The sequence below is a fragment of the Leptodactylus fuscus genome, chromosome 2, assembly GCF_031893055.1.
Source record: "Leptodactylus fuscus isolate aLepFus1 chromosome 2, aLepFus1.hap2, whole genome shotgun sequence".
NCBI classification, from domain to species: Eukaryota; Metazoa; Chordata; class Amphibia; order Anura; family Leptodactylidae; genus Leptodactylus; species Leptodactylus fuscus.
In genome coordinates this window covers 52,852,508-52,869,859 of record NC_134266.1, presented here as the reverse complement: position 1 = coordinate 52,869,859, position 17,352 = coordinate 52,852,508, and the positions used below count along the sequence as shown (strand labels likewise).

Genomic DNA, 17,352 nt, shown 5'->3' with positions numbered 1-17,352 from the left:
ATTAAGATGTTTCCCTCAATTCGCCTTCTTTAAGAGAGAAGAATGGGAGGAGAGCACAAAGTTTAGGCAAGATAAATGATTTCAAAGAGCAGTATTGTTACTACACCACTAATTTTGTCCTTTTCCCTTTTGTGTTTTGTCAGAAAATGAAGAAGTCAAGGAGACGACGCTGCGAGAGCTTAAAATGCTTCGCACTTTGAAGCAAGAAAATATAGTCGAGCTGAAAGAAGCATTTAGAAGAAGAGGGAAATTATACCTAGTCTTTGAATATGTTGAAAAGGTAAGTGGATAGAAATGTCATCCGGAAATCCAGTTCAAGCACCTGTGCCTGGAATCTGGCCATCTGTGAATAAATGCCACTGGCAAATGGAACGCGCTCTGTGCCATTGCTTCTAACTTGTGTGCAGCACATATATTATACATTTTTATAATAAACTTTACGCTATAGTAATGAAGATCTATCTGTATTCCATAGATTACATTGTTGCAGAATAAGAAATTAGAGACCCCATTTAAATACTCGCAGAGGGGCTGCTACCCGATGATCAGATTTCTCTATTTTGCATCGTTTCGACGGTAATGATGGCAGATGGTAAAATACCACTGTTCATTGCAACCATGAATAAGACAGAAGTCATCATGAGATTTCTAGAGTGGGAGAAAAGGGGGATTTAGGTTAGTAATGTGTCTGTAGACATGTGTAGTAGGCCGGGACCACATGGCACAATCACACTTGGATGCATGGAAAGATTTCAGTGCCAGTGTTCTTGCTGATACAGATAGCAGGCATACATATTTGGTAAAATTATCGCAGAGATAGTTAGCAATGCTGGCTGGTATTACATGCACAAAAGGAGGTATCAACCTTCTCGACATCTGTTAAAATGGGATAAAAGGTCATCTGTACTCCATATTATGTGGCATTATATAATGTTTTTTGTTTGATGAACCCTTTAATAGGTGAGGGATTTAAAGTACCGTTTAAAACCATATCATAATATCACATAATAACACAGTGTATGTCAAATGACAAACTCATCCCTGCTACTTCCGTGAATACACATCACGTAAATGGTCTCTAACTTTTCAGAAACCTTAGCCTCCTATATATAGAATATGTGATTCTGTATCAAAATATAATGCGGTTTCATTAAAAATGTTTCTGCATGAAAAACGTCTCCGCCAAGTAAACTTCCGCGCTGCTAGCCGCCACTGGATGCCAATACAGTGCACCCGCATTCAGTCATGGCATACCATCCTGATTAGGCCCTAATGAATGGAAGTAAACAGGAGTGTGTCTTGAGCCGTGGAATCTGTGGCAACATAGGGCATTTCCCTTCGCTAGTGGGGAAAAAAGTGAGCGGCTCCCATTGGAGTCGGGAATGGGAGACTTTTTTGCAGGCGGATTCTATGTCAAAATCCACCTGCAAAAAACTGTTTGAACATACCCTAAAGTTGCTGCCGCCAATTCCAATGAAGTTGGGACATTGTGTAAAATATAAATAAAAACTGAATACATAATACAAAAATACACTACAAAGACAAGATATTTAATGTTCAAATGGATAAAATTTATTCACTCATTTAAATTTCTTTTGTAATTTGATGTTGACACCCTGTTACTAGGGAAGTTCCATCCTTATGTACCTTCAAAATCAAGATTTTTTTCACAATGATGGAGGAGGGTCTGGTTTTCTTCAGACTGAATATAGAGGGGAGGGGCTGGTTGCTACTCACAGCTTGTACATGTCTGCAAACAGCAGGCACTGGGAAGATTCTGCAACTTCTGCAATGTAAAGACAGTTTGTTGTGTATTTCTATATATTTGTGGCTAGCTGCTTGTGCTATTGCTGATTGAATAATAGTTATAAATGACAAGCAACTTTCCTTTTTGTGCTCAGTTTTTTTCTTTTTCTGTGTCAAGGATCTGTATAGCTGCATCATAACTTGGATATGGAGTCCAATGTCCCTGGGTTTTCTATGTTATGGTTATTTTGTCTTTTCTTAGCTATTTGTATGCTATGTTATGGTTACTTTTGGCAAAACTTCATGTAAAGAAAGCAATGGATATGGGCGGTGACAGACTGCTTCTTAATGGAGTTATTAGCAGCAGAAAAACTCATAGAACACTATGTGTGAAGACGTATATATGCCCATATTTCAACTTTTGCTAAAAATTCAGGTATCCTTTAAATGGTCATGAACTTAGATAGACGATAGATACATAAATCAAGAATGCACCTGAATATAAATATTTAGTAGTATCTTATCAGAGAAAAATTACTAATTTCTCCATTGAGTCTTTGCCTCCTCCTCCCCTAAACTGATATTAAAGGGGTTGTCCCATCACAAGGATCCTATCTATACTGCTTGTTAATGTGAATGTAAGACTTTTCCTAAATGCATTGCTTCAGCAAAACTGCTTTGTTTGTCCACTATATTACTTTATTCTTTTTTTTTTTTGACACATCCCTTGACTTATCTGGTCATAAGTCAAGTGATGTATCTGCTGCTCTGAGGGGGGAGGGAGGAGGGGCTAAGTGCACGGGAGCGAGCCTGGAGGGGGGGGGGGGGTAGTTTACCCTTTGGGGGGAAGGGGCCACCAATACAGACCCGGCATCTGCTGTAATAGAGAGGCGGATGCCGGGGAGGGTTAGATGCCAGCACAGGTGCCTGCGACATCGCTACGCTCCTGCCCTGCATGAAGCCAGCAGCGGCAGGAGCGATGCTGCTATTCCGCTCCTCCGCCCTCCCCCTCCCCTCCGGAATAGCAGCATCGCTCCTGCTGCTGCTGGCTTCATGCAGGGCAGGAGCATAGTGATATTGCAGGCACCTGTGCCGGCATCTACACTCCCCGGCATCCGCCTCTCTATTACAGTGGATGCCGGGTCTGTATTCGCATTGTGAAGGCTAGACTGGTCTCACCATCTATGAGCGTGCACGCAGGGCCAGTGGCATCTCGTCGCTGGCTTTGCATATGTAACCCCTCCCACCAATGACGCAACAAAGCAGGAAGACAGAAGATTTTACAGCAATGAAGACTGGTGAGTATGCGACGTGGGAATACCCCTTTAATACTTTAATCTTTCAAAATAGACTGTCATTTCACAGAGATACTATAGGAATATACAAACTGTATGTGTTCATAGAAGTATTTTGAGAAGAGGAGGAGCAAAATGAGAAAGAAGTAGGCTAAGAGAGACATGCTGCTGTAGCTAATAGTAAGTTTTGTATGACACCACAAGTGTTTCATTCACATCAATACTTGGAAGAAATCAAAGCAATTTGTCTCTACCAATTTGGGCGCAAAAGAGAATTAGAGAAAAGTTCTAGTAACATTGACTAATGCAAAGCATTGCCATTCTGTCATGGCTTGTCAATGCTGATTTGGCCCAGATGTATGGGGAGACTGCAGCTAAATCAGCCATAGTATCTATAGCAAGATCAAGCAGGACGCTTATTTTATCAGTATCCTGCTGTGATGAAAACAAAGGGAGACAGAATCTGCACGTAATCTGCTGATGATTTTAGGGGCAGAATTCTCCCCCAAATCAGCATCAAATTCCTACGCGTGAACGGCCCCTGAGAGTCATTCCGCTTTGTTCTGCAGAACATTGAAAGTGGTTTTGGAAAGTGGGAGGCTTGGAAAGAAAGTATTTTGCTTTGCTTTGGATGGACATGCACTTAACTAAAATTGATAAACTTTGTTATATGCTATTTTTTTCTGGCAGTTGCCATGAGACCCAGCAGCAGCACCAACACACATTTAATATCTTTACTTGGCAGTAAGCTATCTTTTATAATTCCTTAAAAAGGTGTTTCTGAAATAATGAGTTACATCCACTAGAAATGTATTACACATGCACATGAAATCACATGAAAATACAATAATCACATTCCAAAGTTGTCAACATTTAAAATATTTTCCGATTACTTATTCCAAATTTTCCAGTTAATGTAGGTATATAACTCAGAGGGCAATGCAGCAATATGTTCCTCATTATGCATCTTTGATAACATCTAGGTAATGACCTCACTTTATAATAGATGGGTGACCACAACTGTCTCAAGATTGAAGGGGAGGCAGCATAGGTTTTCCCTGAAATGGGGCTTTCTTGCCCTCCAGTTGAGCAGGAATAGTGATGAACTGCTGTTCTAGTTTAGTGGTGCAACAGTTCACTATTTTTTTCCCTGCACAGCAGCACTCCACGACTTGGTGTGCAAGGAAAAAAGACACAGTCTTACCCCAGTACTAAATACCTTCCACTGTTACCCCCCCCCCCCATTGATCATAAAGCCATGGGATATGCCATCACTTTATATAATGGGAGGTCCCCCTTTAAAGAGGACCTTTTATCACCTCCAATAAATCCAGCTCTTTGCAACGTTCAATAGCTGCTGCCCAACTTATTCCAGCACAGTTGGATTTTTTTTCTCTAGCCCCCACTGTTCCTGAGCAATCATGTCTCTTAGTTATAGTCCCTGATATACTATTTAGTCTCTGTACTGTCAGAAGGGCGGTGTCAGGTAGGAATAGACAAAGGGTGCGATTCTGAGCTCTGACACTGGCTACCTCTGATTGGAGCTCAGAGTCACATCCCCTGCCTGACACCGCTCTTCTGACATTACAGAGCTTAAAGGGGCTCTATCATTGGGAAAAGTCATTTTTAGCTAAGCACATAATTGCATAGCCTTTAGAATAAGTCCGTTTTTATCCATATACTAATTAGCCTTCTCTGTGCACTCCGGAAGTGTCTGTGTGCACTGCCTGCTATTCTCTATGTCAGGAGTGCTCACACTTTTTCAGCGTGTGAGCTACTTTATTAGCTGACCAAGGCAAAAGATCTACTAGGGCGGGGCTGAGGTGGACATGTGGGCGGGGTCGGGGCGGACCTATGGGTGTGACCGGGCGGGCTTATGGGCAGGGCAGGCGTGTTTGTGGGCAGGGCCGGGTATGTGCGCGGGGCCGAATGGATCGTGAGAGCAGGAGACAGCGGCGTTCTGTGGCTGCCCAGGGATCCCAGGTGTCTGCTTCTTCACAGCGCAGGCTGAGAGTTATCTCCGGACACTGGCAGGCTGGGGCTGCTGCTGCTCTGCCTGCCAGTATCCGGAGATGACTCTCAGCCTGCACTGTGAGCAAGCAGACACCGGGGATCCCTGCATCCCGCGATCGACCCATACGACCTTTGCGATCTAACAGTAGATCGCGATCGACATATTGGGCACCCCTGCTCTATGTGTATGAGAGCAGGGAGATGAGCCATCAGCACAGCAGCCTCTCTGCTCTCACACACATAGAGAATAGCAGACTTATTCATAAACTACTGAGGCAATGCACATACAAAAGGTAGGTGTGGAATAGCCTTTTTAAAGGCTATGCAAGTATGCGCTTACCTAAACATGACTTTTCCCAATGATAGAGCTCCTTTACATAGCAAATCAGGTATCAAAACTAACTGCACTTGTTGATTAGGAATCGAGTGGGCTACAGAAAAAAATTCCAAATGCACTGGATTCAGTGCAACAGCGCCTATTAGCAGATGATTGAAGAACTTTGGTGGACGTGGTGAAAGGTCCTCTTTATAGGGAGTCTTTCACCTCCCCCAGCCACTGTAAACCACTGTTATAGTAATATACATGATATGAATACAATTGCAACCGTACTTTTCAAATGTTGATGAGCCTCCAGGATGCCTGTAAAAAACATTGTAAGCAATATGCAAATTAGCTTCATAGGGGGCGTTTCCATCAGTCCCTAAGCACATCCTGCATCATCAGTACACACGCCCATCAAGGCCACTTGTTTGCAATAGAAAAGCAATGTCAGTGAAAATCCAAAATCCTGCACTTCTGTAGCGCCGAACTACTGCACTGTGCTACTGTAGTACTATAGGAGTGTACTATGTATCCACGGGATATTTATTCATATATGATTACTTGTATAGCACCATCATATTCCGCAGCGCTTTATAGACATTGACAGTCACTGTCCCAAATAGAGCTCACAATCTATATTCCCTATCACTATGTCTTTGGCGTGTGGGAGGAAACACATGCAAACACAGGGAGGGCATACAATCTCCTTACATATGCTGTCCTCAGCAGGATTCGAACTTAGGACTCAAGCACTGCAAGGCTAACCACTGAGCAATCATGCTGCCCAGGGTGGGCCGAACAAGAGGCCTGGATGGGCGTGCTTACTGAAGGCAATGCTCACTATGTGCCGTGAAGCTAATTTGCATATTGGTTAAAGCTGTTTTTTTTTACAGGCATTACAGCGGCTCATGTAACATTTGAAAGGTAATATATTGGAAATATACTTATAGCATGTACATTACTATACCGGTGGTTTACAGTAGCTGTGGAGGTGATAGACTCCCTTTAATACAACGTTTTTTACTCTATGTTGCATTTTTTACTGGTTATTTGCTTGTGACTCTTCTTTTTGTGTAAGATTCTTTTAATGACAGCTTAATACTGGATCTCGTTTAACAATTTTATTAGACTACAGGCATTTTCGCTGCACTCTGTGTCTTCTATTAGGATGGCATATGGCAATGTTCTGCTTCAGGAGATGAAGAAGCCTTAGTTGGATCTCAGTGCTGTGCAGCCTCTCCTTTTATTTCCTACACAGTAATCAACGTGACTTGTGTCCTAGATACTGGGAAACCCTGTAGCCTTCAGACCTCGCCGCGCTGTTCTGATTAGTGGCTCCATATTGCAGTCATATTCAGATTAGCAGACTGTGTGCAAGGCAGAAAATAGAAACTTAACACGAGCAGTTTCAAGGGACATGTATTCCTTTCTTTACGTCCCTTTTATGGTATAAAGTCCAAAAACAAAAGTTTACCTTCCTATCACAGGTTTACCGGCTTTGCTGTCTTCAGTTCAGCAAACTTTCCATAAATAAGTAGAGCATTGAGATAGAAAAAAAATTCTGTAATATATATTTGAAATGCTCAAGAAGTTTCCTGGCTTCCTTCCTCTGCTAAAATGACTTTCACTTTAAAAATCGCTGCTATATCTGTCTTGAGACGGTTTGCAGATAACATGACTCAGATTACATGTCTATTAAAGGGGCTCTGTCAGCAAAATTATGCTGTATGAGCCCCAAATATGCGTGAATAGCCTCTAAAAAGGCTATTCAGGTACCGCTAATCTTATTTTAACCCCCCCACCCATTTTAAAATAAAACTATAAAAATATATATGTAAATTATACTTATCGTGCACGCTGGGCGGTGATGCGTGGTCCGACGTCATCTTCTGGCACGCCTTCCTCTTCTTTCGGCAACGCCCTCCGGTCCTGGCTCTTCCCCGGCTTGAACAAATATTGCCTAAGGGTTTCTCAGTCTTTTGTAATGGAAACCATATTGGGAAACATTGGCCCAGACCAATAGTTAACATTGCTCCCTTGGATAACATAGATAGCAAATGAAGAATTTGCACATAGAATTCAGCATCAGGCAGAGTTTCCTTTTTTTTCTCCACCTACCAGGAGCCATAACTTGTAGCCATATGAGGGATTATTATTTGCAGGACAAGTTGTATTTTATAGTGGCACCATTTTACTTTAAAACATTTTAGTATACTGTTACTCTGAGGGTCAGTATGAATACAGTGATACCATATTTGTACATTTTTTTTATGCTTTATGTATGCTTTGTATTTTCTTTGTATTATCATATCCTATATGACCCAAATAAGGTTCTATATATTTCTGTCTACAAACCTGTGTAAGCCTGAGGCCCCACGTTGCAGAAACATAGATTCTTTTGTTGCAGATTTTGCTGCGTTTTTTTGAGCCAAACCTAGGAGTGGCTACAAAAGGAACAGAAAAGGTATAGAAAGTTCTTATACTTCTAACTTCTGCTCAATCCACTTCTGACTTTGGCAAAAAAAAAAAACGCAACAAAATCTGCAACAAAAAAAGCTGTGTTTCCACAACATGGGGCCTCAACCGAAAAGCTCTTGTTTTGCAGGAGGGACTCTAGTTTCTATTGGTACAATTATGCTACATATATTCTTTTGATTGTGGGTTTTTTGTGTTTTTTTTACATTTTTTTCAGGGGGTTGGTCGACCAAAAAATCTTATTAGATCTTATTACTTTGACCATTTTTTCAGATAACAATTATATGGTTTTTTTGGGGGGTTATGTTTTTTTTAAACCTTTTTTCTTACTTATTTCTCGTACCCTAGGGGACTTAAATGTGATTATTTGATCTCTCATGCAATATACATAAATTCTTCTGTACTTTTAGTTTTACCAGTGTTCTGTAACAGGCTGCATTAAAAGGGTTCTGAGCCTTTTGGGCAACAAATGGTGCTCCCCCCACCCCAGAGACATTGGTGCAACCCACCAGGGGTCAGTAAAAATAGTAGCCTATGTACAAGGCAAAGAGACAGACAGCATATATTAGTCGTCATAGGAAAGAAGTATGGGTAGTGCGGTTGTCTCAGTTGCAGTGGTCAGGAGTAGTCCAAGTCAGCAGTCAGATGTTACAGCTCAGTAATAAGGTCAGAAACCCAAGCCAGGGTAGGTTATGTGGTAGAGACAGTCAGTCAGGGAAACAATACAGCAGGAACTAACAAGCTAAGCAGCTCAGGTGCTCGGGAAAGGGCATGACAGGAGTTTATAGGTAATGGTAGGCACATTAGTGAGTGCGCAATGGAAAATGAAAGAGTGGGCGCAGATACCCTGAACAAGTGCAGGAGGAGAAGGATCACAAGGGCAGGCAGGGAGAGAGACACGAGCAGTCTATCACCACCACCAATACAGTCAGTATCCGTAATAAATAGAAAATGTAAAAGTGACTATTTCTTTAATTGGGGTAAGCAGGAGGGGTACTGCGGGTTACTGAGATTGTCATTTTCATCCTTTTACAATTCCTGTACAACATTTGTAACTCTAAAGTTATTGTTATTGATTTTGGCCAAGGTTGAGTCCACATCTTCTTGCAGAACCATTGTTGCAGATTATATCATATTTTCTGGAAAAATTACATAGACAGATGACAGACACTATAATGGAACCCAATGGGATTGCTGGATAGATTTTCTGCTTCTATGTTGCTGGAACAGAAAAAAAAGAAAATTACAGTATAGATGTGAATCCAGCCTTAATTGTCCACAAAACAAGGACACAAAGCTTGACAACTATGATAGTGTAGACACATGCAATGTGCGCATATGGGTTGTGAATATTTTAGAAAACAATAATTGGGTGTTGTGCTGCCATGTTGTACTTCTGTATCAGCTGTGAACCCATAGTTGGGAGAATACTGTTAGACAAACACCTACATCTACTAGCAAAAGTTATAATAGTAGTTTTTACTACGTTACTAATAGTAATTTTCTACACTTAAATACTGTACTTTACTAGAATGGAGTCAGGCCACATTACTGGGGTTTTTTTACGTAGATTGTGAGCCCCATGTGGGGCTCACAATGTACTATTTTCCCTATCAGTATGTCTTTGGAGTATGGGATGGAAATCCACACAAACATGAGGAGAACATACAAACTTCAGGCAGATGGGTTTTTTTGCCCTTGGCAGGATTTGAACCCAGGACTCCAGTGCTGCAAGGCTGCAGTGCTAAACACTGTGTGGCCCCCCACATTGCTGTTTTATGTACAGTACTGTGTACAAGTGTACCTAGAAGAATTTTTGCTGTTTTGATGACAAAGTTTGCGCGGCATGGCACTGCAGTGATGTAAAATGGACATAGTTTGCATCCAACGTGCTAAGCCCCTTAAAAGGATTCTACCATTAAAAAACTATTTTTTCTAGGTAACACGTCGGAATAGCCTTTAGAAAGGCTATTCGTCTCCTACCTTTGGAAGTGCTCTCCGCCGCGCCGTTCGTTCGAAATACCAGTTTGTACCGGTATGCTAATTAGTTCTCTCGCAACGATGGGGGCGTCCCCCAGCGCAGGAGATGGGATGGGGCGTCCCCATTGCTGCTCGAAAACCGACTGCAGCGCCTCCTCTATGTTCTTCTGTATCCTCCCCTTCTTTCTTCAGCTTAATGTCGGATGCCTGCGCAGTATGCTCTGTTCAGCGAACTTTGCCGAACGTACTGCGCATGCCCACGGCCATAGTGCCGATACCGCAATTTCGCACATGCGCAGTACGTTCCTCGAAGTCTTTTCTACCTTTGTTATTTCCTTATGAGTTTCCATTGGGTGGGCTGCACAGCGATGCCTAGTATATCATTCATTCTGCACAGAAGATATGGGTATCGTCTAATCTGAACATTTAATCAACATTTTGTGCATTGCTATATTGTACGAACTGGCTTGTGACCCATAGCTGTGCTTGCATGATTGCATTGGCATCATTCCCTTGGCTGGGAAATAAACCAGGCTGTGAGTGGGTTTAAGAAGCTGAAATGAGCCGTGTTAAATTGTAATAAGATTAACACTGAACCCTGTTGTACTTTTCCTTATTTAGAACATGCTTGAATTATTGGAAGAGATGCCAAATGGAGTTCCTCCGGAAAAAGTCAAGAACTACATTTATCAGCTCATCAAGGCAATTCACTGGTGTCACAAGAATGACATTGTTCATAGAGGTGAGAGCTTTCATATCAGTGGGGTTTCTATTTTTATAAGACTCAATCAGTTATTGAATTCTTTTCTACCTGGTTAAAAAATAGCTTCATCTTTGTTACCAAAAACCAGACATCAGTATATCATGTATGTGGTTCTCTTCCGGCAAATTGCTTGGAAATCTAGTTCAGTTTATTTCTTAAATAAGTTTGAGTCTTCCCTTTCTGTTCTCCAAAAATGGCAACAGAAAACAGTCACCAAACTCCTAAATCTACCAACTTTGTAGGGGAAGGCAATGTATGAAAGCGGATTTGCCATGCAGGATTCTGGGCCCACTAATGATGTGTGGTCATAGCCGACTTTCCTATTACAAAGTCAAGAAACCGTAATATCTAAGAAACGCCAGAATAGTGTGGATACATTACACGGGGCTTCCAGACCTAACTATCCCATAGAAGTAAATGGAGCGATGACTATACATGCACACTACTGCTTTATTCACATGGAGCACTCAGGGAAACTAGGAGGATTTTGATCTCATATGGTCAGACAGTTAGATACTATGTCAGGGGTAGAGATGCGCGAACAGTAAAATGTTCGAGGTTCGATATTCATTTCGAGTAGCCGCTCAGTATTCGACTACTCAAATCGAATATCGAACCCTATTATAGTCTATGGGGGGAAAATGCTCGTTTCAGGGGTAGGCAACGTTCGATCAAATTATACTTACCAAGTCCACGAGTGAGGGTCGGGCTGGATCCTCCGAGAAGTCTTCTCCGTGCAGCGTCCCCGCGGCATCTTCCGACTCTGAATTCACTCTGCCAGGCATCGGGCCTGGGCAGAGCCGACTGTGCATGTCCGCACTACAAGTGGGCATGCGCAGTCAGCTCTGCCCAGGCCCGATGCCTGGCAGAGTGAATGAAGAACCGAAGACGCCGCGGGGAAGCTGCACGGAGAAGACTTCTAAAGGTAGGAGAAGAACCAGCGTTGATTGGCCAACTGTATAGCATTCGGCCAATCAATGCTGGTTCTGCATCGAACTTTTCCATTCGAATAGCGAGTGGTACTCGATCGAGTATGAGTATTTTGAATACCGTAGTATTTGATCGAATACCTACTCAATCGAGTACTACTCGCTCATCTCTAGTCAGGGGTAGTGAATTAGTATCTATACTAAGACAACCACTATAAGTCTACCTAAGATGTTAAATAACGTTCTACCATTCCTTATGTAGACTGTGTAAGACTGGCCATTCATTCTAAAAACTTACTTCAGAATTAGGCTACCTGCACACAAATGCTGTTAAAAATCCTCCATGATAAATGGATGCAACGCCGGATTTTCTTTTGATGGATCTGTGTAAGCAGACAAAAATAGGACATATCCTATTTTCTATGGCCCATTAAAACAGACCTTCAAAAATCATCTACGTGAATGGCCTCATTGACGTCAATGTGATATAAAAACGGACATCCTACGGTTATTTCCCATTGTCATGTGCACTTATTCTGTTAGCTCACATGACAGAAAATGGAATAACACTAAATCTGTGTCTGATGCAAACACAACCAGCAGAAGTTTTGATGGCAGCTGTGTGTATGAATGGTGGAAGCAACATCAAATAACTAGAAATCCATACAAGAACAAGAAAGCAAATTATTTACAGAGTTCAAAGAAAAATATTAAATTGCACAACGAAGCAATCACAGAAAAGAAATCCATATGGTACAAAAACCGTACAAGAGACGAGACTGAGTAAGGATACGATAAGTAACAGTCTGAGTGTGCAAGTCATACACATGAGGCCAATGATAAGGTTGGACAATGTGAGAAATGTCAGTATTCCCCAAATATACTGATGTTATTTGGGACTAGCATAACACGGCTATTCTCTAGTCACAATCCCTTGACCCTCAATGGTTCTGCTTGTCCTAGATCACTATAGTAGTCAAAGTTTGGATAAGAAAAGCATATGTGGCAGAATGCAGATAAGACTGGTGTTGATGCCGTAATATAGTCATGTGCAAGAAGCTAAAGGATCACACAATAATGCCAGTAACGACCTTCACAATACATAATATGTGCATATAAAGAACAAGTCCTGATTCATTGCAAGGGCGTACATTTCATGTAAAACAGTGCTGGCTGGTGTAAACTGGATTACCTCCTGATCTGTTGTCATATGTCCAAAAGAGAATGTTACAGCACCTTGCCTCTCCTGGCGGGTGAGCCTCCGGGCAAACAAACACTGAAACAGTAAATCATCTTGTACAAGTATTGACATTCCAAATAACTCTGTCTTTTTATTCATAGATCAGAATCTCATGTTGTTACAGAGATAAGTAACAAAATCTGCCCTGCGTTCAGTCCCTTCCTATAATACATTGTATACCAAGGATAAGGATAATAATAGTAATACATTTTATTTATATAGCGCCAACATATTCTGCAGCGCTGTACAATTTGTAGGGTTCAAATACAGACAGAAAGATGCATTACAAAGAAAGTCATTTCACATAATGGGACTGAGGGCCCTGCTCACAAGAGCTTACAATCTAAGCAGGGGCGACATTGCTTATACAGAGATCATAAAATGTTGTAATAGAGGTGACTGTCATTACACAAACATAAAACTTTATGAGCCATCACTAGTAGTGTCCTTTAACATGTGGATGGAGCTTGGACATATGAAGTTAGCCTGAGATGACATCATATCATGTGGGGAAATGTGGGAGCAGGGACAGAGGAGGGTTAAATTTTGGGGATTCTAATTATAGTACGGAAGGGTTTACATTAGAAATTGTGATAGGCTTGTCCGAAAAGATGTGTCTTTAGTTTACGTTTGAAACTGTAGAAATTGGGAGTTAATCTTATTGTCCGGGGTAGAGCATTCCAGAGAAGTGGTGCAGCTCGGGAGAAGTCTTGTATACGAGCGTGGGAGGTTCTGATAATAGAGGATGTGAGTGTTAGGTCATTGAGTGAGCGGAGAACACGGGTTGGGTGGTAGACAGAGATGAGGGAGGAAATGTAGGGAGGTGTGGCATTATGGAGAGCCTTGTGGATGAGGGTGATAACTTTATATTTTATTCTATAATGAATAGGCAGCCAGTGTAGTGACTGGCACAGACCGGAGGCATTGCTGTAGCGTCTAGACTGATAGATGAGCCTGGCCGCTGCACTCAGAATAGATTGTAGAGGGGAGAGTTTAGTAAGGGGAAGACCGATTAGTAAGGAGTTACAATAGTCAAGGCGAGAATGAATCAGAGAGACAATAAGTGTCTTTAGTGTATCTCTGGTGAGGAAAGGGCGTATTCTGGACATGTTTTTGAGGTGGAGGTGACATGAACGTGCAAGTGATTCAATATGATGGGTGAAGGAAAGGTCTGAGTTAAACATGACCCCGAGGCAGCGGGTATACTGCCTAAGAGTTATAGTAAGGCCTGAGACTACAATGGCTATATTAGGGACAGATCTGTTAGATGGATGCTAGGATGTTTGATATGTTGTAAAAGTAATATATGTAATTATATATCATGTGTTATCACACAGGTCCATGGTCACACATTACTTTATATATAAGTAATAACTAGGCAGTCAGTGATAGTTATTCTGACTGTCCTGATATAAATGGTTATGTAGTTAACCTTGGTATAGTAAAAAGTCTTGTTCCAAATAATCACAATTCTGGACAGAATTCAGGATCTCTCTGGAACGTTTTGTCCTTTAACAGTCTTCTCATCTGTAAAACTGCTAAAAACTGAGTCTTCAGTAGTTGACACCTTTTAATGGCAAGATGATGACAAACTACTATTAGATCTCTCCTCCAGGCATGGTATAACACAATATCTGAAAGTCACATTTTTATACACAACAGGACATAGGAACATAGTGGTAAATGTGACAAGTGATGTAAAACAGACCCATCGATATAAGGAGGGCAGTAAACAACCAAAGCAGTAAATATTGGAGCAGTTCCTAGATAAAAAGTGAAAGTTTTATTGCCCCGATCTGTTTCCTGGTTGTGATGTCCTCAGCAAATCTGAGGGAACTTTCCTTAAGTGATATAGAATTACATAAATCCATGAGACACATTCATCCCAGTTCTGAGTATGTACCTCTGATGTTAGACGTACACACAAAAAAATGGCCAAAATACTAATTTTGTCAAATTTTTAGGCAGTGTACACTTAGACTAGACTACCTTATATGTACTAGGATGATTGCAGTGGCTGAAGCTGGATGAGAAATTTGGTGCAGCTTTAGGCTGTCTGGTTTGCTTATACAACCCTTTAGCTGACTTACATTGCTACAGAGATTTGCACCAGAATTCACTTTAGCATCTTTAAGGCTAAGGCCCACGTTGCGGAAATGCAACATTTTTGTTGAGCATTTTGCTGCGTTTTTTTGAGCGGATTGAATAGAAGGTACAAGTATAAGAACTTCCTTTAATTTTCCCACTCCCTTTGTAGCCATTCTCAAAAAAGCACAGCAAAATCAGCAACAAAAAAAGCTATGTTTCCACAACGTGGGGCCACAGCCTAAGGCTGTCTATCACCAGAAGCTAGCATATCAACCCAGTGCTGCAGATAGATATTGTGTCTGCTCCCTGAGTTTGTGTGGGTTTCCCATTGGGACAGATACCAATGTGTGCAGGAACAATCACTATAGAGCTGGTTGGAGTCATCTGGGTGCACATAGCAACATAAATGAATACTGTCATACTGTAACTAAACAAGGGTTTCCCAGGACACAACAGAGCCAAGAAACTAAGGCCTTATTCACATTAATGTCAAAAACAGCTGTGTGACAACCATATTTAGAATACACCGGTTACAAAATGACTAATCCATCTTGATGGACCATCAAAAAATAAAACAAGTCCAATTTTTTTCCTCCATTTACACAGATCCAACAATAGACCCAAGTCTATAAGGGATACGTGAAAATGGCTACCAGATGGATGCAAAATGCTTGTACAAAAAACTGACTGTTTCACTTTTTTACATGGCCATGTTTTTCTATGTTCAAATGAATATAGCCTGAGATATTTTGGAGTTGGGGTAAAATTTGGTGCTATATAGATATATATATATACTGTCATTAGACCTGTACTATTCTATTGTTCTGCCTTTTTTCATGCACTTATGTATGAAAACCAGTAAGTAAATAAAATATGGAACGTGTGGCCTCCATTTGGCACCATATTGTAGAGATGATCTCCACCAGTAGCAATGATTCTTGGAGAGTACAGTATACCTCCGCTATAAGGTGTACAGTGGAACATGCCAAGATTATTTTGTCAGATTCTACATGACTCGGACATAGATCCATGAACATTATATCAGTCTTGTAGGGTTGAGATTTCAGGATCAATTTTAAAATCTGATATACAATCATTTTCCATCCGATCGCGATCGTGAAATTTACTCGATCGTCGATCGGAATCCGATCTTTTCCAATCCCAATCGCTCAACCCTACAGTCTTGTATTACAGCTTCATACAAACTGAAGCTTTTTTTGCTGCCATGATACAACTGTGTACGAGACCTTATCCTTGTTTCCTTTCATGTGAATTGGCGGTCATTACTCACATCTATTAGAAAGTCTTGTTGATTTTGATATTTACGTAGTTTTGCTTTAATGAGAACATGTAATGCTACAAATCAAAGTGGTCTATTTATATGCATGATGTAACTAAAAGGATAGAAAAGTTTTTCACGTTTATTTTAGCATCAGTGACTGAAAGGCATGATACTTTATGGCTTCTGATCTTTTGTTTCTGTCTTGTAGACATCAAACCAGAAAACCTCTTAATTAGTTACAACGATGTCTTAAAGCTGTGCGACTTTGGTAAGTTACAGCATTTTCTGTACAAGGGAGATATTCTCACGAAGCATATAGAACAGATTATTAGGGAATTAGATTGCTCTCAAGTAATAAGAAATGCAGGAGCCTAAAATAAAAAAAAATTAAAAAAATGGAACCCATTGTAGCGCTCGAACTTAGGCTACAAGCAGATCCACAATCAGATATTTTTCATGTGGCTGTTGAATACCTATAAGGCTTAGCGGGCTGCAGCAAAAAACGCAATGCATGAAAAAACGCAACACAGCGCGGTTCTTCCTGCGGCACTTTGGACTGAAAGTTCTCAGAGGTTTTCTCTGCGGACTTTCTGCTTCAATTATATCTATAGGGAAATCACTGTATAATTGACATGCTGCAATTTCTAAAACCTCAACAGTTTTTGAAATCAGAACGTGTCCGCTGAGCATCTTTTACTGCATAGTGACTGTAAAACGCCGCAAATTTCAAATTGCTTTTGGATCCATTTCTGGATTTGGTTCCAAAAACTGCAGCAAACACCGTCACAAAAAGACTATGTGTGATAACAGCCAAAGGCCAACTTCACATGTCCGTGATTCACATAGTATTGATTTTCAGTGCATTACTTCAGACCAAGGGTCTGTTAGAAAAAATTGGAGACGTCTTATTTTGGTCTGTGATTCCTTGAAATTTTTCCAATAAAATCCGTGAAAATCACAGACAGATACCAGTTGTGTACTCTCCATTTTTTCACTGACCCAAAACAAAATGTCTGATCTGGAGTGAAAAATGGAGCGGTCATGGACTAAACACACACTAAACAACAATAGGTCTGTATGCTAAGCACTGACAACACGTCTGTGAATTACTGATGTGTAAATACGGCCTTAGTGTGCATGCACACTACGTAACGCCGGGCGTGTATGAGAGCCGTACACGCCGGCGTTACAGCAGGGCTGCCGAGCACTTCCCATTCAC

The 17,352-nt window shown here is 41.1% G+C and overlaps 1 protein-coding gene across 2 annotated transcripts in view; it reads left to right on the top strand.

The window, feature by feature from the left end:
• The window catches only part of CDKL5 (cyclin dependent kinase like 5), a 257,239-nt gene that overhangs the window by 189,411 nt on the left and 50,476 nt on the right, over positions 1–17,352 (top strand). For both annotated transcript variants that reach the window (XM_075263752.1, XM_075263751.1), the window contains exons 6-8: positions 144–280; positions 10,453–10,573; positions 16,342–16,401. In XM_075263752.1, the coding sequence (XP_075119853.1) occupies positions 144–280; positions 10,453–10,573; positions 16,342–16,401 (318 nt within the window). The remainder of the gene's footprint in view (positions 1–143; positions 281–10,452; positions 10,574–16,341; positions 16,402–17,352) is intronic.